The sequence below is a fragment of the Paralichthys olivaceus genome, chromosome 16 (assembly GCF_024713975.1).
Source record: "Paralichthys olivaceus isolate ysfri-2021 chromosome 16, ASM2471397v2, whole genome shotgun sequence".
Classification (NCBI taxonomy): Eukaryota; Metazoa; Chordata; class Actinopteri; order Pleuronectiformes; family Paralichthyidae; genus Paralichthys; species Paralichthys olivaceus.
In genome coordinates this window covers 20,396,682-20,422,144 of record NC_091108.1, presented here as the reverse complement: position 1 = coordinate 20,422,144, position 25,463 = coordinate 20,396,682, and the positions used below count along the sequence as shown (strand labels likewise).

The following is a 25,463-nucleotide window of genomic DNA, read 5'->3' as shown; positions in this document are numbered from 1 at the left end:
TACACACAAACCACTGTCTATCACCTATCAAAGAGCATTCATCCCTATGTTCTTTTCTTTTTTTCCCTTTTTTTTCTTACATATGATCCACGTGTTTTACTTTTAGGCATCTCATGACGATGATTTGGAGCAACAGTACAATATTAAATATGAGCAACTTTTACATTGCCTCAGTATATCAAGGGTGTGTTCAAAGTGCACAGGACTTTAGAGCTTTAAGGGGAAACTGTACATTACTCATATGGTTTTGATAGCTGTACGATTCCAGACACAATAACTAAGTGTGGCCATCAAAGCTAGTTTAAATGAGAACAGCAAGTAACTCTACAGTAGTTCCATAAATGGTGATGTGAGGTTTCTCAGCCAGCCTTTGTTTGGTCTCAGAGCCAGACTATCAGTGTTCCAGAAGCTAAGCAACACTCTCTGCAGGACGGATGCAGTAGCAACACTTCACACATCTGACAGGTACGGCAAAACACCACAAACATGTCACCAATCCTTCATAGTTTCAGTGGAGACCATCCCGGCCTATAGTGCATAATGCATAGAATTACAGTGAATAGACAGGGCCCTCTCCTTAAAGACGCTTCTGCTTCGATTAATTTTAATGGTGTAACACATCACAACGCTTGTGTTCTGTAAATCAAAGTCACATCACAGTGTTGTTTTAATGGAATCTAAAATGCCAAAACTATTTATTAGATTAATTAAAAAATTTAAAAAAAAAAGGGTGTTTCACACCTTTTCTCCATGGTAGATCATTGAAGATTGTGGAAACAGCAACAAAAAGAATTCCCTCAAACTTGGAGCTTATTTCTCGTTAATCATTGATTTGATTTTGTGTGCTACGACTATTTTAAATTGTTCAATCATTTAAATTGTGGATTTCTATTTGCCAAGGACTGACTTGTTCAATAGAAAGACAACTTGAAAAACCTCTGGATAGTGCCAGCTGCTGTATTTGCAGGCCCTTCTTTGCCTCGTTGAAATACTGCTGCATTCATGGCATTTTGGAGCTGCGTCCAGTGAAGTTGAATAATTTAACAATTGTAAATAGCTCTTTTTTAATATGTCTTTTGTATATCCAGTGTTATCATATACATTACAAACAAGGCTTAACTAGTGTGTAAAAAAACAGCATTAGAAAGAGCAATTTGCGTCCATCTATATACACTACGGTAAAATATATGCCAAAGAAACAGATACCTAGAAACGTCTGTGCAGTAGTAACATGAATTGGCTTGGTAGTAGCTTTTAGTAAGTTCAACTAGAGAGTATCTAATAAATAAATAAGTAAATCACTTAAAAGAAATTGTCAGACTTGCCATGAATGTAACATTATTCCCTTAAATGGACGGCTCTTCCTGCAAGCAAACTCGCTGCTCTTCTAACCTGTCAAACTCTGTGGTCATTCTCTGTCTGTCTGTCCCTCATATGTATGAGCAGGTAACAGGAGGTGTTCCTGATCACTGTATTACTGTCAACAATGTCAGAGTGGAACACCAGAGGAGGAAATAGACAAAAATGAGACAGCACAAGGTGAGCCTATGATGCAAACGTCCAACAATGACTATGGCAGGAACGACACACCGACACAGCTCATCATTGTTTTAACAATATCAGCATAGACCACCAAAACACAATAAAGAGTTGGTTTCATTCTACAACAGAGAAATGTCTTTATGAGCAGCATACCGTTTTTATTTTAGGGTGCTGCCTTGTGTTCGTGTATCATACCGTATATGTGTATATGTGCTGATTTCTGTGTGTGTGTGTATGCACACTAACAAGCGTGTGTGCTTTTGTGGATGAATCTGTGCTTATTTGTGTGTTTGTGTGAAGAAAGTTAGCAGGTTTCACAGAGTGGGTTTCTAAGACGCACTGGCTGGTGGGAGGACCTGATCCCACTGGGATGAACCGAATGACCAAGACGTGCCACATGCGCAAGAGGATGGGTGCGGTCCGTCTGTCTGTCCGTCTCTAATAGCCACATTAGGGCTATATGTACTAGACGCAGCTCAGGGTGACTGCTGGGGTCCCCCCCTCCATAGGGGACTTCTGTTCATGTCTATGAGTGGGACTGAGGATACGGGGGAGGTTTGGTATCACTATCTCGCTGTCAGAGAGATCAGACAGTGTTGGAACCAAAATATTATGGTGCGGGAGAACAGAGGGTAACATGTACTGTGGCAGATACGGACATACTGAAAAGACTAAACATTTCAGTGCCCATTAGGTTTGTGGGATATGAGTGTATGAGCTTATTTAAAGTTGGGTGGTTGTAAGTAACACAGTGAGTATTTTTTTATTTAATATTGAATATAAGGTGCTTTTTTTACTTTCAATAATCCAAACTGAAGAGGTCTGCAGTGCTGACATAACCAAATAGTATCTCTGTTAAGCCCAAGTGTTTTGCCTTGTTGCATGAACAAATATTCAAGATATTGTGTTACTGTGAATTGAAGCCCTGTCACACCAGAAAGTGGCAAAACAAAACTCATCCACAGCCTGGATCTAGAGGCTTGGAGTTGCAGGGACTACTCACAGGGGCTACATCTACTGTAGCTGGCAAACAAACCTCTAAGACCCTGGCAGGCATTGAAATTACAAGAGCTACGTCAGACACAAGAGTTTATTCTGTCCTCTGATCTCAAGTGTCTGCAAAGCCTAACCCTCCTCTGTCAGTATATACTCTGGGAGGGGATTCTTAAATAAAAACAGATTTTGAAAAAAAATATGAAAACCACTTTTGGACTCACAGGTCAAATTAAAAGTCATTATAAAAACATTTGCATGCTTTTACTTTGCCCACAGACAAACCACTGATTATCTGCTGAAGTTCAGTGATTTTGCCAAAACATTTCACCACTTTAAGTTGTGGTGTCTTTTGGACTTTAAACTGCAGCTTGTGGCGAGGTGGTTCACAATGTCTACAACAAGGAAAGTGCTACATACAATACCATGTGCATCAATGCTATCACATTACTTGACTTAAGGGTGCAGCAGCTCGCAAGATCTAACACTAGCCATCAAGTGTTAGCTGCTCTTGTTCAGTTTCACTCCTTCAGCTTGAATCAGTGTTCACTCCTTCAAGGTCAAACACATCTTAACTTAGAAAAATATTTGGCTCCAGTATCAAATAACTGTGTTCAGTGCCAAATCCTCTTTGAGCCAAGGCTACCCAGAAGCACATGACCCCCTATAACTTTACGCCCACCTACCTTGATGACTATCACAAACTCATTCACTTTATTGTATCTTTAAAGTGCCTCACAAGTACTGCCAATGAATACTTTAAAACATAACACAGGAATTATCTGACGTCCTAAAACTTTCTGCACTGACCATCTTCATATACATTTCTGTATCTACTCTACTCTTATGCTATACTCTTAGAGATAAACCGGTGCAATAATACCAAGAGAAGTAATGTAGGATTAAATCTGAATGATCTATAATCAGACATCGTGCAGAGCTGTAGATAATATAGATCTGGAAATAATTGCTGGCTGCCTGGGAGGCTGGAATGTGTTGATTTTAAGCCGACTTGACAGTCTCGTCGTGCTGCTGGCTGCTAGCAAGCCCTCAGCTGGTTAGTGTGAGCTAAATGAATAAGGACTGGGGACATTGGCATTGAAGGATAAAAGTGGTTTTGAATTGTGAAAGAGTTAAGCCTCAAAACTCTGTTGTGAGGGTGTCTGGGCCACAAGTACACATGTTTAAATAAGAATTAGATTCATAAATGGAAATCTTCTATGAAAAACCTGCTCAATATAGTTAATACAGCATTGACTACGATGGTGGTTTTATTGCGTAGGGGTTTTTTAGGTGTTGAGGTTATCTAAGTGCTTAGAGGGGAGTTTTATGAGTCGAGAAGCTGGTGGTATCCCACAAGGAGAAACACAGACAAACAGCAAGTGCTGTTCTCTGTTACAGGTGAGGCCAAAGGTCAACCCGAGGATGTCGAGAGGTCAGAGGTCAGGGTTGGTAGCGGGAGGCTGGCAAGCAGACCCCAGAGAAACACTGAGAGGCGATCGTTCAGTTTGGTGCTGCGGTGGGCGAGATGAAGGGCGGGGCGAGAGGGAAGTGACTGCGCTGTGGTTGGTAGGTTGGCCTGTTGATTGGCAGGTCGGCAAGGGCCATGCGTGTCCCACCAAACTCTACAAGTCACTGGGACTCAATCTGAGGAAGGGAACAAACTGGATTAAGAAGAAAGAAGAAGGAGATAAAAGGAGAGAAAGCAATACAGAGACAGGGGGAAATTTCCAGGCTTTATATTTAACCAGCCAGATGGTCTTTAACAGGCTGTCATTGCCGTCATGAAATATGTTTTAGATTGTGTTAGCACTACAGCACATCCATCAATTAGGGCAGAATTTGGCAACTGCGTCAGGTGGCAGAAGTCTGGTGTCTCTCTGAACTCAGAGAGTCTGGAGGCCAGCTGTAGTGCCAGAGATAAATGTATCCCCTAACACATCCTGATCTTCACTCTGTAGGGCCCTTCATTATTTCATTTATTGGCAAAGCATCTGTTACTTTGACCACCTCACGCCCTCACACATGTAGCAGATATCAGGCATACACAAACACCTTTCCCTCTTCTTGTCATATAAGTTTTCATTTACGTTGTGGTCATGTGGCTCTTTTGACGGGCATTGTTCAACAAAGGGGGCTGGGGGGCAGCGATGTGTTCACTTGACCAATTGTCAGCCAGACACCTGAATGAGCAGTAAATGAGCGTACCTCATGACCAGTCACTGATCCAGGGGATCGTCTTTTTAAGTTACATTTGTTTCCCCTCAACATAGTTATTCTAGTGCCTGGATCCTCTGTTCATGATGCTTCAGTTTGCAAATCAAGATTCTAAAATTCGAAGGTGCATATACATTCAAATTGGTGTGATGATTGCAACAACGGGATTCAGTTACATTTACTTAGACTTTTATTTGCTTTTATTTTTCTTAAATCTTATATAAATTTGTATTACAGTAGTGACTTCATGACATCACAGATTGGCCGCTGTGTGCACACGTGTGTTTCCACTTACTTGTCTCAGTGATGCGCTTGTCTATGCTAAGGGGCTCCCTCAGTCCATCCCCCCCGAAAGGAGAAGGTGCGGACTCCTTCGCCCCATTCTCCTTAGCAACACCTCCGGGTGCTGTTGCCTTAGCAACGCCTGCTGGTCCTGTTGCTGGAGCACCACTTGGGGGTGAAGTTGTCTTCTCCTCTGCTTTCTCCTCCTGTAGCAAAATATAGACACACAGGGGCAGGGACACAGATGCACACAAGGAACAATGTTTTTTTTTTACAGCTTACTGCTCTCATGCAACCACACCATCTAGTGGCGTAGGTCAGTAAAAGCACAGTGATTCAGCAGAACCTGAGACGTTCACGGCCTGTTAACTGATAATATTCAGTTTAAGTTTGACCTTGTGTCCATTGGTCTGTCCGTTGCCGGGGCCCACATTATCCAGAGAGCCAATCTTAGACTTAGCCTTAATGTTTTGCTTATGGGACTCAATCTTCACATCACCACCACCTAGGATAAAAAAGAACAACAGAATAGAATAGAATGGGACAGAGTTTAAATGGAGGGGAACAGAGGAGGAGAGAACAGACGGTTCAGTCGAACCTGGCTTGTATTTGATGTTGTCCTTAGAGCCACATTTGGAGGTCACCTTGCTCACATCAACCTTCTTACTCAGGATCTGCACCTGGAGAGATGAACAGATTCAAATGTAGCCTCTTTATAAAGACACCACTTTCAATGGAATAGTACAATACAACTGCTATAAATTGTACATGTACAGTGTATATTGTAAATACTACTACTGTATACTATCTTAACCTATGTACATATGTACACACACTACTACTGTTTATTGTATATACTAATTCTTCATAAAGTATATGCTTTAATTTATACAGGACTTGCACACTGTAAATACTTAAATGTATATATACTACTGCAGTATACTTTATGTCATTTAATGTATACTGTATATATTCCTATTGTATTCAGTATACACTTCAACATATACATATTACTGGTGTATACTGTATATATTTCAATGTAAACTGTATATACTTTAAAGTACACTGTATATACTCCTATTGTATATTGTATATATTTCAATGTACACATACTACTGCTGTATACTGTATATATTTCAATGTATACTGTATATACTTAAGAAGATCCCTGTCATCCATGATCATGCAGCTGGGGCATTTAAAGAGAGGATGACATTCCGTGCTTGATTCCCTCCTCTGACCTGTTCTATTCTTAATGAAGGTGACTCTCTGTTTTGTTCAGCTGGTTAATGATGCACCATTTATGCTGTAGAATCAGGACAGACAGCAGTTGGAGGGAGGGAGCAGGTAGTTGTTAGGTCGTTGTCACATCACGAGAGCGTGTGCCCAGGATCACGGGGAGAACTCCTGAGTGTTCTGACAGCTGCTGGCACTAATGGAGTCTGAAAGAACGTCCTCCCCGACCGTCCTGACAGTGTGTGATTTGGCAATCAGATTTATTTCTTTGATGACAGTCAGGAAGACTTTAAAACAACCATGACCCACAGAGGTGCAAACTTTTATATGCAAACAAACCATCATTAAGTCTGATTGCCTGATTGAAATCAGCAACATTAGAGGTTCAATGACAAGTTAAAAAAACATTGAAGAACCAAATTTATGACCAGGAAATTTTAGACTGAGGTAGCTATGAGTATGAGCCACATTTAAGAATGAGACTATTAAAGATTATTCATAATATTACAAGAATAAAGTTGTAATTTAATGAGAAACAAGCCATATCACAAGAATAAAAACAGAAAAACTAAGAACTTCCACTCCTTCTGGATCAAAACTCTTGATAAGCAACCATTTTAAATATCACACTGATTTAACTAAAATTATCCCTTAAGTCAACTGCTTCCAAACATTTCCTTATCAAACTAATACTCTGTGGAAGGAAATGCAACAAAAGGGACTTAAATAACTAAAGAAAATGCATTGGCGCAACTTTAGAACATGTTACTATATTCCTATGACATTTTTCGTAGTATCCATTTTTCTCTATAATTAATACCTTGTATTTGCGTTGTATTGCCTTACCAATTACAGTTGCCCCACATGCAGTATGTGGCAGATATACAGTATGATATTTATATATACTGTATATATTAGTTATTTGTGAGTATATAACTCCACTTTCTGCTGTGGATTTAAAAGCTTCTTTGGGATCAACACAAATATGACTTTCTATATTGTAGCATGAGCAAACATAAATACATGGTAACTATTTACACACTAACACAGTCAATCATGTCACTGCAGAGGATACACGTTTTGCATTTTGTTCAATAAGTGGGGAATGTGAGAGCAGGCCAAAGACACAGTGATAGTGCAGCAGGTGTTTATAGAGCAAACAGGAACAACATCTGGAAGGGTAGACAGAGGGACATTGAGTGAAGTCAATCCCATATGCAAACAGTGGGAGACAATCATGTGCTAATTAGTGTGCACTGATTGTTGGTTACTTTTAAATCACAACCTTTCACATCAATGTCTGATATGGGAAGAGGAGACTTTGTGCATTGTTCAAGTTGAACTTCAATTGTCTCTGAAATGAGATTTTCTGGATTTGTGTGCTGGTAACAGATTAAGGGATTTTGATTCTAAATCAGTGAAATTAGATTTCTTATAAGAAATGATCAGATTTTCTCATTATTGTTTAAATAAGGAGTCTAAAAGTCTAAAAGGATAAAGTCTAAAAAAGTGGTTGTTTAGCTTTTACTACTTGTCAAGTAAAAAAATGTGAATATGTGCTGAAGAACTATGTTCCTGTGTAAATACAGCCCAATCGAGTGTAAGCAATTTTGAGCAACAACGTTCAAAATAAGGATAAATTTGAATAAAATACGACGTGTCCATCCTAACCAGGGTCTGCCTCCAGCTGCAGCAGTACTTACATTGCCACCTCCAGGGACATGTTTGATATTGTCCTTGGAGCCACAGCGAGACGTGACATGGCTGAAGTCCAACTTTTTGTGCACTATCTGAACCTAAAGACAAGCAGGCAGACACACAGACAAGAAAGAAAGAAGGAAAGGAAGAAAGCAAGAGAGATAGAAAGAAAGCAAGAGAGAGAGAAAGAAAGAGAGAGAGAGAGAAAGAAAGAAAGTCATGAGCAGCAGGAAAGAGCAGATCAGCTGGCTGCTGAAGTTAACAGAAAACAGAGCAGCCTTGTACTGTAAGTATGGAAGAAATTCTGTGATTCAAATCAAATTGCAATTCCTGCTCATGAGTTCAGTGAAAGCAGTGTCTGTAATTTCACCAGTTCAAAAATAATAAAACAAAACATTGTGGTTTAAAATGAAGGCACAGCTGATGGGACAGAATCATAAAGGAATCAGTGTTGGTTTACCAAAAGAAGAGGATGCTGACTGAATAACAACAGAGCGCTTCCATTTACAGGTTCAACTAAAACTGAAAAAGCACAGGACACTGAAACACTGGAAACAAGACAGAGCACAACGCATGCAAAATAATTGAACACTTGACAGAAAGTGATTTTTGCATTAACACATGCTGTTGTGAACAGAAGCGTCTGCAAGCGACTAATAAAGGGACATAGAGTACATTGAGTACACATCAAAAATGTTTTCCTCAAAGATCATTTCTACCATTTCAGTTAGTATCAGACATGATTTTTAAATTTGGTTTGAATTAGTCATTTAATGCATTATGGATGGGGCAAAACGTCATGATTGACATCTGAGACTGTCTCGTCATGTATCGGCAAGACCTCTCTAGACTCGCAGACACTGGCTGCAAATGACGCATTGTACATCTTTATTTACAATCTATAGTCAAACCTAACACACAGAGTTTAGGAAGGATCAGAAGATGTGGAACTCTGTCACAACTCTATGTCCCATATTCCCACAACCCCTAACTCCCACCCAGCCCTGCAGTCAAAGCCTCTGCAGCAGACCTGAACACCTCCATCCTCTCTGTCTTTTATATTAGTCTCCGTCTATTAGATGAAAGTGGCATGATGACGCAGGGAGCACCAGCAAAGGATGACTCACAAAGCAGTTAGCACTAATATGCTTAATGTGTGAGTGTGCACAATACACACACACACACAGACACACACACACACACACACAAAATGCAGTAACCAGTATATAGGGCTGAATTCTTCCTCTCTTATTTTTTCCTCTCTAATGGCACAGTACAAACATACAAATTTAATTAAAAACCTGCATTTGGTGCAAGGTAATGGTTTTCATGGCCTTAAATTTCCATTAGATCTATTTTTAATACTAGCGATGGAAAGTTTTATCCAGGAATAATAATTGTAGCTTTCCCGATATTACAACAAGACAAGTAAGCAAAGGTTAAGTGAGACTCAAGGATAGGGTTTCTTTACTGCTTTTCAATGACTGAAAGTTTCCAACAACAGATGACACGGACACACACGGTGTCTCTGGTTAGTTGGTTCTCTGGATGCTGTCTGTGTTTGTCCATGCACACTCTCTTTCACTGTAGTGTGCACACTGTTAAAAACCTGGATGTGCACATACTGCGGTAATGTCATTGTGGTGATATAGGGTTCTGAGTTGCAGAATACACATCTACAACTAACACACAGGAAATGCACAAAAGCTCCTGTTGTCCTTGTCAACACTTGGAATTTAGATGTGTGTATTTTCGGTCTCTTGTACTTGCTTGCTGTTTCGTCCTGTCTTCAAATGATATCAGCTTCATTTGTTACTGTTGCACTTTGGAAGGAGTCATGAGGTCAGTAGTGTCAGTGGTGACTTGCAAAAACACATAGACTGGTGGAAATGGGATGTACAGTCAATACGTCTGTAATACAATGACGTCAATGGCTGCCTCCTCAGTCAATTCTATTTTGTTCGAGGATTAAAAATGGGTCATAAGTGCCCACTGAGGTGGAAAGATGGATACAGAAAAGTAGTTGATGATATTGGTGAAAACCGATGTCTGAATGTAGTTTACAATATATAATGCTCAGTGCATGTAAACGTTAAGATGGTACGAAAATGAAAATGTAAATGAGATGACATTTTTGAGAGATTGTAGAGTTTTGTACAAGGTAGCGCTACAGAGCAGAGAGTTGTAATGTATAATGTATATTTGTAGTTTGTTTAGAGCAAAGTCTTTATGCATCATTTTCAAATAATTAAATTATTTATCAGAAGATAGTGACTATGGTAATAATGCTTCAGTCTGTGTCTAAGAAAACTTTTTGTTAATAATAATTTACAGAATCCAAACTTCAGTATGATCTGACAGTCCTATTTACATGTGTTTAAATGTGCTGCTAACAGAGAAGAGTAAGGGTGTGGATGTGCAATGAGCTGTGTGGGTGGTGAATGCAGAGAGGAGGTTGGACGCTATGTGTGAGCTGTGAGGGTGTCGATGGTGGGGACTTACTCTGGCCTTGGCAGCAGGGGTGCAGGGGTCTGATGTCTTGTTGTTCTGGGTGGAGGAGACCTGGGGAGACAACCACCCCCTGGTCAATACACCATCTTGCAAACCACATACCACAACACAACGGGGTGGAACAGCAGGTAGAGTGGTGGGGATATGGGGCTGGTAAAACGGTGGGAGATGAGTGTGTGGGGTCTATTACAGCCAATCAAAAGGGGAAGCTCAGTGTATGACAGCATTGAATTATTTTTATCAAAAAGCAGCCAAATGAACCAAGTCCATTAGCCAAATGTGTGGGTGTATGAATAACATTAAATAAATGGTAGAAGCACCAATTACATGTGAGATTTAATCATGGGCCGATCAAATGGCAGGATTGATTAACAGATACCTTTACACACGTCCAATATACTGCATGAGATGGATGATGACACCGTTCGATTGGCAGAAAACTGGAGCAGAACTACAGTCAGACCTTTTAAATCCACTGTGTCTGAGGCAAGAGCCAATCAAATATCAGCAGAAAACGAATGAGCACAAATGCGGTGGGGGTGTTTACGTTTATCCTGCTCCACCGGTAAGACCAGGCAGGAGAGGTTTAAGGGAACATGGAGCGATGTGACACACAGGAGACGAGGATTCACTTAAAATTAAAATTAAAGGTTTGATTTTAAACCTGCGCCTCTATGAAACTGTTAAATCGACATATTGAAGCCAAGATGAAGCAGTTCCAGACTTACACGCAGTTATGACTCATGCAGGAGAACACAAAGTGAGCTTGTATGCAAATCATGCAGACACATGGACAGATGCATCAGAATGTACAGAAGAATAAAAACCCAAAGGAAAGCGCATTAAAGAAAAAAAAAATAGTAGCTGAAACAATAAATTCAGGCCACCATGATGTGCCAAGATTTGACCATTTCTAAAACCCAATTTTTCTTGTCATAGTTCCATGTCTGAATGTTACATATGAATTCAGAAAATACATAAAGTCTTCAAATTACCACCACCTTGAACAACCACACAGCATTTATGCATCAGTCATAATACTCCAGTTATGAGATATTTCATATTTAAACACTCACAGGAGATGACAGATAGACATGTGTTGTATTAGAAAGGAGAACAGGTGATGTTAGTGATCTAAAGTGAGAAACCCTTCCCACAAAGAGGCTGCCACAAACACTGAGGGGACACAAGGGTCAGGAGGCAAGAGGTGGGACACAGTCTATCGCAGAGCTGACATGCTGAGATCATTCACACCTACAGGTAATTTGGAATTGCCAGTTAACCAAACCTGCATGTGTTTGCACTGTGGGAGGGAACAAAAGAGCCTGGAATTATGGAGAAGGGATGCAAACAGCAGGTTTGAACCCAGAACCTTCATATGAAATTAAAATTGTGATTGCTACAATCCAACGGCAGGGTTGCTTGATGAAGATCATAACTACATTGACATCTTACTAGGTTATGGTGAAAATGCCTCTTTGTCTCCCGATCTTGTCTCTCTATTCACCTCTAGCCTTTTTCACACCCACATATCAATCTTTAAATAAAACCTTGAATTTTAGTGTTTGGTTTTGGAAAATTATCATCTTAAATTGCTTTATCATAAAATATGAAACAAAGAAATAAATTGAAATGAAATAAAATATACATTTGTTTGTATTGACATTAAATGGAAAACATGTTAAACGACAGCCATTATCTTTTTGTGTTTTATAACAAAGTGGATAATTTTTTTTCTTATTTGGGAGCCACAATAATTGCAAACTGGAGATATGTATCGCATTCAGTGTTGTCCTGCAGATGGTAGCATAAATACTTGGCATCTTAGCTTATAAATTGATTTAATAGAGGATGATAAACTAATGTCAGAGATAACCATTTCTATTGTAAAAAAAACAATTATGATTTCGATCTAGACTCTGTCTTCCCATGATACTGAAAAAACAATCACACCAAAATCACATCACGTCTGGACTGTTGCAATCTCCTATATTTAGTCCTTCCCTGCACGCTTCATTAACTTGCTCACAGAAGGTCCAAAACACAGCTGCAAAAGATGTGTGAGTGATCAACCCTTTCCCGGCCTGTCTTCACTGTCTCCTTGTTCATTTCATTGAACAGCGTCCGGGAGCCAGAATTCAATTTAAGACTCTGCTGATTGCTTTCAAAGCTCCAAATGGTTCATCCCCATCTTATATCAAAGATCTTATTTACTGGGACTCAGCTCCCAGGACTCTTGGATCTGACAAATCTCTCTTGTGTGTCCCACGGTCACGACTAAATTGAAAAGGTGACCAGTTGCTCTTAGGAACTAGACGTGCTCCATCTATCCCTGTTCTAAAATCTAATCTATGGAGTAGACACATTTTTATTCTGTGGCCGTTTTGGTCCTCAAATCTTGTCTATATGTCTCTATTTGTCTTTTGTTGTTTATTCATGTCTATGACATAAAATGACTGACAGGTATGGCTCCATCTTAAAGTAACTTTTGAAAAAAGTCCTCAAGTTGACTATAATATGGGTTGGTCTATGCTGCTCTCTATTGGACAAAACTGACATGTAATAAACCCGTAATTTTTTTTCAGGTTGAGATTTGTTTTTATTGTCACATTGAAAATGTATGTCAATGAAAATAAACTATTTATTCAGTCATTAAAGTCAAAAACTGTAATAATTGTCCTATAAACATGGAAATACCACTCCCATCAGGACAGAAATGCTTCATCCATACCTCCATCCATTTTTAGCTTCTTACTCAAGATTACGGTTCAGACATCACTCTCTTAAGCAACATTTTCAGCACCTCTTAGGGAATCCAGAGATGTTTAAAAGCTAAACGAAATTAACAATTTCTACAGCATGTTCTGGGTCTTTCCCAAACACTCAGACCTCGAACCGGTCAGCCGGTGTAGCCCACTTGTCGACAATAAGGCAAAGGATGACTTATTTCCACATCTGTGTACACCACTAAACTCTCAGATGTGCATTTATCTTTGTAATGAGGGATTTATACACATCATCCCAACAATAATATCCCTCTCTACGCAACTGTCAACAAACTGGTGTTACAGAAAATGTCTCATTATATCCTATATTATTCATATTATTATTATTATTCACAGTCACCCGAGGAAGAGTTGTTCTCCCTTCCATGTTAAATATATATATTTTCCTTGTATATATTATTACAGTAATGGATTGGCATCATGGTCACATTGCCCAAAATCTTCAACCCTGTTCACTAAAGCATTTCCCATTGATCTGAATGCAGATGTGACTTTTCTCATTGTTCCTGTTACACGCACACTAAAGCTCCTGACATCCATGCTGCAACAATGAACCTTCTTCACTTTGATCTTTAGTCTTGCAATCTTATTTTAAAATCAGAGCATGATTGGATGTCAATTGCTACATGGCACCATGGATTCATAATGTTCCTTTATTGGGTTTGTCACCAAACTGTCTGTTGTTACAACCTGTCGGACAGCTGGTGTTGTTATAATGTGTAGTCAGGATTATTTTTCCGATAGCACAATGATCATGAAACACTAATTTGATTTACTTACAATGTTAAAAATCTATAATAATGGTATTCTTAGTAAACCAGTGAGCTAATAGCTATAAAGTCCTAAAGATGTATTGATGATGTACAGCACATAGCAGCTGGTGCCAAATCATTTGCTGATACAAAATAACAATTCTGCAGAATTTCACAGATCTTGTAGATGATGATGCTGAATTATGCATAATTCTGAATTTATCATTAATCACTGTCTGGGTTGTCCTACCTTTCCTCCACCGGGCTGGTACTTGATGTTGTCAATGGAGCCAATCTTGGAGCGGACATTCTTCAGGTCCGGCGCATTGAGAGGCCGAGGGGTTCGATTAGCACGGGGCACTGCCGGCTTCTTCTCCATTGGAACCTGCTTGGGAACAGGGGGTTTGGTGATGACCCGACGGCGGTGAGTGGCATTGTCACCATTGGTGGAGGCAGCCGGAGTAGCAGGAGTGGTGTTGGAGGCTGGGCGAGGACGGGCTACAAAGAAAATTATCAAGTAACGTTACAGGATTAAGTTAGGTGATATTTTTTTTAAATCTGAAAGCTGAACCGTGAAAGTCAGTCACAATAACGTCTATTCCTTTTGGAAAATTTGTATTAGTATGTAGAGTTCAAAGGGTTTAAAAGTGACAATGTAATTGCATCATATAAAGTAAATAAAAGTAAGTACAAGTCGAGTAAATCAGACTACTAAAAGGGAAGGAAAGGTCTTACTACTCAGTAGTATTATTACCACTCTGTGTCCAATCTCTGTTAGTTACCTGTAGTCTTGGGTTTCTTGACCTCTCCCGTCTTGCTCTCAGGCTTCTCATTCTTGTTGACTGTGTAGTAAAGAAAGTACACAACCTTAATGACACTCGCTTGAAACGCTGATGCTTCCAAAAACATAGGGGGCAGAGCTACAGTTTCTCGTGCGTGGACAAGCACCATGTTTGACCTTCAGGCTGTGAAATATGTGTTGCAGAATGAGATATAGTGTTGGTCCACTTGGCTGCCAAATGTTCATTACTTTTACCAAGGCAGTTATGTTTTCCTCTGTTTGTGTACCTGTATGTTTTTTAGTTAGCAGGATAACACAAGAAGCACTGACCATTTATCAGCTACAGAGTCAGATATCTTTCTAAAATGAAACTGAAAAATAGGCTTATGGTCATTGGGGGCTGAACACAACTCTAAGTGAATGCTACAATCTGTGTCTGATACAGGTATCAGACAACTTTTGCTGTGTTAGCCATGGCTTCTTGTGCCCCCCTGTGGCTCAACAATGAATTTATATAATTCTTCATATAAAAGCTTCAGAAATGTGGCCAGTAGGGGCTGATAATCCGTAGAGGGTGAAGATTTCCTGGCTAACAAATTCCTGTAGTTCATATTCTGTGTTCGCTATGTTCCCTGATTGGTCAATTGTATAAGAGATTCAATGGCTTCCAGCAAGAAGTATGTGTTACTTGCTGTCAGAGCAAAAGTAAGTAATTTGACTGTTTATGGAGGTGTGAGAAGAGCATGTCCAAACAGTTGGAAAAATAATGGAGATTGCTCATGCACCTAAAAGGATATATGCACCTTGCAGTTCAAAACACAAATGTGAATTGGACAAATGAATCATATTCTCTGAGGATGTTGAGCACAAAAGCTAAATGCCTGTTTGACTAAGACTTCAGACTGAGTCATAGCTCCCTCACGCAGGGAGGTGAGATACTGTTTGTGATATGATAAAAATACCCGTCTGTTGTCTTCAAAAGCCAGCTCTTGAATCTGATAAAGAGTAACATATGGCAGCAATTCAGTTTGCTTGTTGCCTGGAGTGGTAGCAGGCTGCATCTTTCCAGCTACTGTAGAGAGTTTGGGTCACATTGCATTGGCAACACTATGATCCAGCCAAAGCGGAGTGGAGATACTGTCTGTGACAACAGTGGTCATGTCACGCAGTCAGGCACAGAGGGTGGGCAGTCGCAGGTGTAATAAAGGAGATGTGACACGCTGTGTCGGTGCGTGTGAGTGAGCACGTACCAGCAGCTTTGCTTGCAGGGGTCGCAGAGGAGCCATTCTTATTGGCAGCTGCACGTGGTGTGGTTGTGGCCTTTGGAATAGGTGGGCGATTATCAGCTGTACCATTGTCCGGAGTCTAAGAATCAGAACAGAGCAGAAATTAGCTGTAGGTATGCATTTTCAAGAGTCAATGGCCATGTCTTTATATGTTTATGTCCGCATGTACTAGAGGTTTGTGTGGCCAATCATGCAACCGTGACATTAGTTCAGAATGAAAAATAGCAAAGACAAACACGTCACAAAAGCAAGGGAGGATGGAATGACTAAGATCTTAATATTGTTGGAGGAAAAACAATATTGGATCTTGTAAATATAGGATGCAAAAGAGATTTATATAAAAATACATTCATTTTATGCCCTCCTCAATATATAGCACAGCAGGTTCCAACTCGCATCCTGAACATAATTGTCACTGAAAGTATAACTGAAAATAAGGGTAAGGGTCATCCTTACAATAAGAAGCTGTATCCTATGTTAAATGCGAGTTGAGGTCAACAGATACAGTTCAAGTTCCATCTTATTTCAACTTGGTGTGTGGCAAAAAGAGGGAGGGTGATCCGTGCTGAATGGTGGAGTCACTGGAAGGTAGGATAGCAGCCATTCAGGACAGTATCTAGGGTATCCTAGATTTAAGGAGGTTAGCTACAGCCTAATACCTTCAGAGACAAGTGCTGAGAAGCCAATTCAATGGAAGGAGTAAGACATAAACAATGAACATTATGATAAGTCCACAGTCAATATGTTCACTCTACCAGTCATCAGATACCCAGCTGGAATAGTAAGCACAGCAAAGTGCTCGTAATGCATGGAGGGTTTGGTTTCACAGAAGGAGGTTGAGGATTAGTGATGGGCAGATGCAGGATAAAACAAGGCACATCCATGAATATATGAGGAAGCTGGACCCCTGGGATGAACTGGTGAGGGAGCGCCTCAGGCAGCGGAGGACAGACGGCGATGAGGAGGAAACGAAAATATTATGGAAGACTAAGCCACTCTAAGGGATGTATCATTTTCAGATAAAGGAAGTGGCTGACATTAAGAGAGACAAGGCTCTAAGCAGCAGATCCTTAGGGGGTGGGGTCTATAGCAAAACAGACAGGGCCCAAGGTGACGGCTTTGCAAAGACACCCATGAGACACTCCAGAAAACAGTAGCAGGGTTTAAACTGGGTCAGTGTACACCAAGAGGCATAAACAAGTTGCTGAGAGGAGAGTGTACAGAAACATCTTATGCTACATCCATCCACTTAGGTATGAAAACGCTGTTTGTAAAACGATCACTGTCCACACAAGCATTTTGGCTCTGTATCAGTTTCAATCCCGGTCCATACTAGCACACCTAATAATGCATGCGTTGTGTCATTGTAAACTGAGGACTTGCAGCAGCTGTTAGCAAAGACAACAGGATCAGCAATTCTTGTAATTGATTATTCATGTTTTTTTCTGCACTGGTAACTGAGGCTAATGCCTATTGCTTTCTTCTGGAATGGGGTCATCTGATAGGAGCCAGGCAAATCAGCAAAGTCTACGTCGTGACTTGTGATCAAAAAGACCCTATCAGTATTCTATGTATCTATCTATGTCTTTATCTATCTATCTATCTATGTCATTGTAGTCAAACATCTCCAGTTCTGCCCATCCACACTAAAATGTGGCCCCCAAGTTTTCAAACTCAAACAGAACCAGCATTGCTTTAGCGGCTCTAAAACTCCAGAGTAGTGTAGACGCCAGGTGTATCTGTAGCACACCGACAAAAGTTGTAGCAAACCAACCAGTCACAGTGGTGGTTGACAAGGAGCAGAAGAGGGCAGTTTTGATAGATGTGACAAATTCAGTTGAAAGCAGAAAGAACAACTAGAAAAGGTGTAGACATCCAACGTGGTCCCATGTAGTACTCGGGGAATTGGGAGCTGTGGCCCCCAAACTGGGAGAGGAGCTCCAGCAGCTTCCAGGTACAACATCTGAAGTCTGTCCAGAGGACTGCAGTCATAGTACGAGAATCCCCAAACATTCAGGCCTCTTGTAGAAGACCCCATCACTCCAACAGAGGAGTGAGATTACTCTCTCTATATCATAATGTACAATCTGTTTATAATAATACTACATGGAGTATACTCACCTTGGCAGATGTAGGCGGCCGCTTGGCAGCACTAGGTGTGGTCGCCTTGGGTACAGGGCTTTTTTTATTAGTAGAGGCTGGGGTGGGGGAGGGGCGTTTGGTCAAGGTGGCCTCGCCATTGGTGGAGAGGGTGGATGGACGGGGTTTGGTGGAGTTTGGTTTGGTTGCACCCATGTCAGGCTGGTGATTATGCAATTGAAAGGAAGCCACAACAACAATAAAAGAAGAGGAGGGAGGGAGCGAAAGGAAAAGTTGGAAAAATAGAGAGGAGATATCCAGTGCGTAGAGAAAGAAAAAGCAGAAGTGAAATCACCGATTGCAATGACAGCATGATATGGCAGCTCAGCCAGCAACCATCTGACAACAAGCCATTAAATTATGCAATTTATGAGCACTTAAAAAAGCTAATGAGCAGTAAAAGGAAGCATTTATGTTTGAAATGTGAAAACATGGCCAGCAGTCTCAAAGTAGAATGAGATGTGGAAATCTGGTCTTGTGCAGTCATACACAAACACCACGAATCAGCAAAAACATCCCACATGACTCAGTAGTAAAGTTGAAAGATAGATGTGGATCTAGAAGTTTGGTGATATAAGCAATTCTCAATGGGCTAGTTCTGTTGTGTCCTGCAGCATTTACTCCGCATGTTATTATTCAATAAAAAAGGGCAAAAAACTGGGATTTAAATCACAGTTTTAAATGGATTATTTTTCAAATGCTACAAGACTAAAAAGAATTGAAACTTAATTCTAGAGGGTGTAATATCGAAGAGTCTGATGAATATTAGAAATATTAATAATCCTGCAAAACTATCTTTGTCAAATTGCTTAATGGATTTCAAATGGGGTCCGGTGAAGATTTTCACGACACAATTATCATATTTAAAAGGACTTTACAATAACATCTTCAATATACTTCATTGTGTCTTCTTTCTCTTTTTGGCTGAATATTATAAAAAATACCCACTTGTGGAGTATGAGTGTGTTTGGCTTTGCAGACAATGAGTATTATTTAACATGATGTCAATATTTTATTTCTTAAATATTACTGTTATTGTAAATACTCCTATGATATTTCTCCCAGCCCTAAAAGTGAGTACAATCTCAGTTATGTATTCGTATCATTCCTTATAACTGTGTAAATAACATTCTTCTCTTATACTCAGACAGAGATAAGAGATGGAACACACAGTTTATAAGTTACACTCTGGCTGTGGCAGAGTTCAACACTGTGACCTCTGGGTGACACGACTGTTTCTGTGACCACCCGACCCCCTGGCTGTGTCCGTATCCGTATGCAGCTATTTTATTTGGACAGCAGTGTGTTTGGGTAATCTGCACGAGTACGTGTGTGTGTGCCCTACCTTGCTCTTGCTGTCTGAGCTTGGCAGGGTCTTGCTGCCGTTGCTATTTGGGGACTTGACTGTGCCCTTCCCTCCCTTCTCCTCCTTCTTCTCAGCCAGCTTCTTCTCCTCTTCCTTCTTCTCGTCTTTGTTGGTCTTCTCTGGCTTGTCCACCTTCTCTGCCTTCTCGTTGGCCTTGTTCTTCTCCACATTCATCTTCTCTGTCTTTTCCTCGTCTTTTAGAATCTTCTCAGACTTCTGGTTCTTGTCCGGCCCATTGTCTTTCTTCTGCTGCTCCTCTTTCTCTTTCTTGTCGAAAGCTTCGGTCTTCTCTGTCTTAGTGGCCATGATGTCCATCTTCGGCTGCTTGTCCTTGTTGTCAGATTTCACTGTGAGGGAGAGAATGTCATTGTCACTGTTATTCTTTCAACACCATTAAAAGTAGTAAAAGAAGAAGAAAGTGTAACTTGATTGTAGCACATTGTACAGCTGTCACTGTACATCAATATTTGTGATTGATATAAAACTGAGAGTCACTGGAGTGTATGTGATAAACCAATAAGGATAATCATATATTTTAGTTACTGACACAGTTGATGAGAGATATATAGAGCACACCTTTACCATTTCTATCAATGGAAGTCTTTTAATGGTTTAATACATGCAAAGTAATTTATTCCAAGCAGATAAAGCCACAATGGAAAAGATATAGGGCAATTCAAATCTATAAAAACTCACTCTATCACTCTCTTTATTGATCATGGTCCCTTTTTACTTTGTCACTTTTGTAGGTACTAAATGTTTTTTCCAGTTAGTGGAAATTTCAACTGCAGTTTTTTTATTTATAGATTTGATTTGATAAAAATGGAAATTATCATGCAATGGACGATGTTGTAGTGGTTCTAAAGAGAGCCGTGGGACATTTTGACGATGACCTTTCTACTCTGCTTCTGATTCGCAAGAATACTTTTTGGTTGATTGTGTTTGTCAGGTTTAGGCACGAGAATTGATGATTGGTCAGGGAAGGTAAGAATATCAGGGTAAACCAATCAGAGGCAGAGTAGGGAGGACTATCACCTGCTGCTTACCTGCACTGTTGGTTTAATTCTATTATATTACAATTATTTATTTTTATTTTTATTAATGATATCAATTAGACACATGGAGTTCATCATAAAATAATTGTATAACTTCTCCATGCACCGCAACAAAACCACTTCTTCATGAAACATATCCTTCAGCTGAAGCAGAATTTCTCTGCACACAAGATAAATTCTGAACATCAGGATTTCCCCTCAAAACATAAGCATTAATGTTTGTACATTGACAGTTCTTGTGACTCCAGTTAATGAAGGCCCGAACAGAACATTACAGAAGATCCTTTAGTGTTCTCTGTTCACATGCAGGAAACAGTGGCTCCTCTTTGGCTCTTACAGATCATTGACAAGCTCAATGAGATTCTTGAAGCAGACACCGAAGGAACAAGAAGACCAGTCTGTCACACCTCAGCCAAGCTCCTGTTTCTCCCCAGGGTAGCACCTGACACCATTCAACCTAAGTTTGTTTCAGCTCTTTTTATTAAAGAGCAGGACAATGACCATGGAGCTGCCATGATGCATGTCAGGCAGCTCACTGATGCTGGCTGCATACGTCTGATATGAACTGGTTGCTACCGTGCAGATGACCGTTTCCTGTCATTGAACGCAATCACACTGCAGATCTACATTAGCAGAGCAGTGCTCATTTACTTTGGTCTATTTTTCATCATTTTAAATGGGCATGTCAACAAACAATAACTTTTAATGCAATGAAGACTCTGTAATGAAGTAATTTCCGCTGAGCTTATTAAATACAAGTAGCTATCCCACAGCAGCTATATGAGTATCTCCTGTGATGTCTGACATTGACACAGGTTAGGTCAGGGGTTAACAATAAATATCAGTTCAGTGGGCCTCATGCAACAATCAGTGGTACTAAAAGGTCTGTTCTTAAGTTTTGTGTATGAGTGATTTTTTAAGAACTTGCTGCATTTTGAGTTTTCTTACAACTGGTCCAGACCTGTTGTAGGAGTCCCATGAAATTAGATTTTTTCACTGATGGATTCTATATTTCATTGCTGAAATATAAATAAATACATAAATTACACATAATAATTATGTTGACATTTTTCTGTTTAACTCGGCAACAGATTGCTGTCGTACGATGGTGAGTGAACAAATCCTTTGTGCTGCAAAATAATTGGCAAGCATCTTGCTAGAGATGCAAAGCAAGCAATTTTCACATCATTTAACTAAAATTCTAAACTTATCTCGGGGATTGATGTTTGGCTCAAACTCCCAGGCTCATGACACCATGTCAGACCTCACACAGCAAGCGTCATATTTGTGCTGTAAAGACCGGGTGAATGAGCCTTGACACAGGTGGTGGCAAGACATAACATGTCAGATTTTGTAATATTGCAGTGGTTGAAGGTGAAGACTACAGATCCAGCACCAACTGAAAACATGTTAGTAAGACTATATATATTTTTTCATCCATATTAGTGAGAGATACTTCTCCTGTTGTAGTTTTAAAGCTGTTCTCACGTGTAATGAGTGTTTCTTTATGTCTGTGACTATGACGCAGCATTAACAGCGATGCTGTAGTCGGTCTCTTGATTTCACTGACGCTGCTAAAGAATCTAGACTTTCCTCCCTGACATCGGACCATGATTGGAATAATCTTCCATCACTCATCAGCTCTGCCCTCTGCTGTGAGAGCATATTTCTCTTGTCTAAACAGTAAAAATAAACCCCTTAAAACAGACTTGATTTGCTGCAGCTGCTGCACGGGGCTTCACAGTGGCACATACTTGTTTCATGAATTTTAATGTCCTTGATTCCGAGATTCTGTCTGATTTTCTGTCTGACGTATTAAATATGCATCAGTATTATATATTTTAATTTGCACAGCAGGAAAAGAACCGCTAAAACGTTATACTCCAGACAAATAAACAAGGACAAAAATCAGCAAACTTGCTCGGTAATTCCTTAAATGACAAAGAAAATGCCTGTCATGTTATATTTGTTATATTTTGAGAATCCTCTCATCTTAGCATGTAAAAACAGAAATCAATCCTTTGAGTTCGTGGTCTCTAACCAGATCTCTAACCAGAAGATCGGCGGTTTCGATCCGAGTCTTCCACCACCTCACCTAGACACCATAGAATCAACCAATCATCTACCTCCATAACTATCCTGCTCTATTTATACTCGACTCATTCAATGAGACACTTTGCCAGATTGTTCATTCACCTTAATTGGTAAAAATCAGCTAAATCGTTGTCCGCTCTAGTTTCAGAACACACTATTTGTTTTCCTCACACATTTACAAATACCTGTTTGCTGAGCCTGCATCCCTTAACAACAACCTGCTCTGAAACTGGAAACACTGGGGCTTTGCTCAGCTGCCTGTCTGTCTCCTAGAAACCAAACTCCAGCACATCACTCGACCTACAACCATCACCTGCTAATGTCACGTAATCAAAAGTTGTACAATAAACCTACTCCTGCCTCCACAAAGCATTTTAAAAACATAACATCTATAACATCTTAAGCATTTTGGAATTGAAAGCGTTTTCAGACAATGGTTGAAACTGAAGAATATCCATTTTTATTCCATACACTCTTCTTCCTTGTCAAAGCCCCATGCAACTCAACTGCTGACAGCTTGGTGGGAGCACAAAGGGCTTTATACAACCTGTTCCTCATACACAGTCGTACTCTCCAACAACAGTAAACAGACGTTTGTTTGCCAAATCGGTGGGGTCCTTTGTGTGTCATCAGATTCAAGGAACTGTATTTAAAAAACCTGTGTAATGGATAATGTGAAGGGAGCATGTTTGAGCCAGGATTGAGTGAGCTGGAAGCAAAACAGAGGCTGCACAACGTGGATATGTCATCTTATGTTCCTGCAGGCAGTAAAACTGTTACCATCAGATTTAATTGAAAAATGCTGTAACTATAAATAAAACTGTTTAATATTATATGATTGTACCATTTTAAACCAAATCGATAGGTTTATTGCACAAGTTAGTTTGCATCACCGTGTCACTCCGCCCTGCAAGACCACCAATATGACTCATCCAAAATAAATCTGCTGGCTGAGAGCACAGATGATCCTTTTAATACCACGCTGCAATACATGTTGCTGGCAGCCAGCTGTGTGTGCTGCTGGTATGAAAGAGAGAGAGAGAGAGAGAGAGTGTGTGTGTGTGTGTGTGAGAGAGAGAGAGAGAGATAGAGAGAGAAACAGAAAAAAGAGTTGACTGCCATGTAAATCAGAGCATGACCAACATGGACATATAGCTGGTGCAAGGTTTGTTTTGCTGCAGAGTTTAACTGTTGTATTAATCACTAAATAATTATAAAAGCCTACATGCAGACACAGGAATGGCACCAACACCACCTCTGACATCACTCATTTTTAATTAAAATGAAAATTGCATCTGTGTAATGAAAAACTATCTTCATATATAACCACCTCCTATAGAGTTAGCCCTCCAGGCGTACTGGTTTAACCAGGCAAGACATTGGAGAGAGGTGGACGGACAATCAGCAGCACTCCATCACCTAGACCATTATGGCACAGTGACCGCTCTGTATTGTTGAATTGAATCAAACTTCAAGCTCTATGTGTTAGCTCATCACCTGGCTAACATCCCTATGGTGGAGCATGGTGGTGGCAGCACCAGGCTGCGTGGGTGCCTCTCTGCAGCAGGGGCAGGGAGACTGGTCCGAACTAAGTGGAGGATGAATGCAGTTAAATACAGAGAAGTGAAGTAGTGTGCACCAGATTTCCTGCAACCTGAGACAAGGGCACATTTCAGCCTTTCAGCATGACATTGACCCGCAGCAAACAGCCATGACAAACCTGGGGTGGCTTTGGGATAAGCCTATGGTTCTTGAGTGGCTCAGCCAAAGAGTGGAAGGGAATAACCCAATCAAATCGAGCAAAGCTAGAAGATGAGACTAGAAACACTCTTGCTGCCGAAAAAAAGCACTAAATTATCGGTCTGAATCATAGACTGTATATAAAAATATGAAAATGTTGGAAAAAGAGGGGCAGTTTCAAAATGCTGCATGAAGTAAAGAGAGATTCATCCCATTGTGTCTGTAATTATTCAGAGAATTAGCAACTCTACACTGAAGAATAATTCCTTCAACAAACCTTTCAAGGAACTGTTGTATATTAAGTAGCTCGATGTGTTCATGTATGCCTTGGTGCCAACTAGTTCACACAGGCACCGTTGTTAAAGTCAGTGAAGGACCGATACTAGAGTGTGTTACAGAAACTCAACAATTCTTATTTTTAGGTGGTTATAAACCAATAAAAACAATTGCATTTCTTGTATTCTATTCCTGCTGATACATCTCATTAAATCCTGATTATTTTAATTTCATTTCATTAAATGTGTTTGCCTGAAAACAAACTGTTGAAAGTCCCTCCCACAGCTGTTTGAACCTCCTGACTGTCATACGGTGCAGCTGTTCACCATCACTCCTCTGCAACCACACAGGGATGCGAACACACAAAGAGCCACAAGCTAAAAGTTAATGTAATCAGTTGTTTATTTTAATTGTAATTGTATTTTTCAATTTGTCTCTCATGAAATGCCATCCCTTTCATAGCTGCATTGCAAATCTATAAAAACAGAATTAGAAAAAGGACAGGGATCTGATTCTGTGTTGAATTAAGACAGCCAGTAGCTGAGCCTGATGAATTGTTTGTGTATTACCACTGTGTGAGGCCCCTGTTATAGCTGTGTGTACTTATTTGTGCATGACTGTGTGTTATTGTGCAGCTGTGATCTATTTCTGTGCTAAATGAAAAAAAACACCTTAAGTTGCAGTCACGCTGTCTGCTGTCGTTGTGTCT

At 40.1% G+C, this 25,463-nt stretch overlaps 1 protein-coding gene across 6 annotated transcripts in view; it reads right to left on the bottom strand.

The window, feature by feature from the left end:
* map4l (microtubule associated protein 4 like) overlaps positions 1–25,463 on the bottom strand; it is an 89,016-nt gene continuing 63,553 nt past the window's right edge. For 3 of the 6 annotated variants that reach the window (XM_020105176.2, XM_020105203.2, XM_069510894.1), the window contains 11 exons: positions 19,569–19,936; positions 18,206–18,385; positions 16,049–16,163; positions 14,800–14,859; positions 14,268–14,515; positions 10,471–10,530; positions 7,974–8,066; positions 5,633–5,714; positions 5,430–5,539; positions 5,048–5,240; positions 2,886–4,182 (listed from right to left, as the gene is read on the bottom strand). In XM_020105176.2, the coding sequence (XP_019960735.2) occupies positions 4,178–4,182; positions 5,048–5,240; positions 5,430–5,539; positions 5,633–5,714; positions 7,974–8,066; positions 10,471–10,530; positions 14,268–14,515; positions 14,800–14,859; positions 16,049–16,163; positions 18,206–18,385; positions 19,569–19,936 (1,514 nt within the window). In that variant the 3' untranslated portion in view covers positions 2,886–4,177. Of the gene's footprint in view, positions 4,183–5,047; positions 5,241–5,429; positions 5,540–5,632; positions 5,715–7,973; positions 8,067–10,470; positions 10,531–14,267; positions 14,516–14,799; positions 14,860–16,048; positions 16,164–18,205; positions 18,386–19,568; positions 19,937–25,463 lie in introns of all 6 variants that reach the window. The other 3 variants (XM_020105185.2, XM_020105194.2, XM_069510893.1) reach the window with 3 other exon arrangements.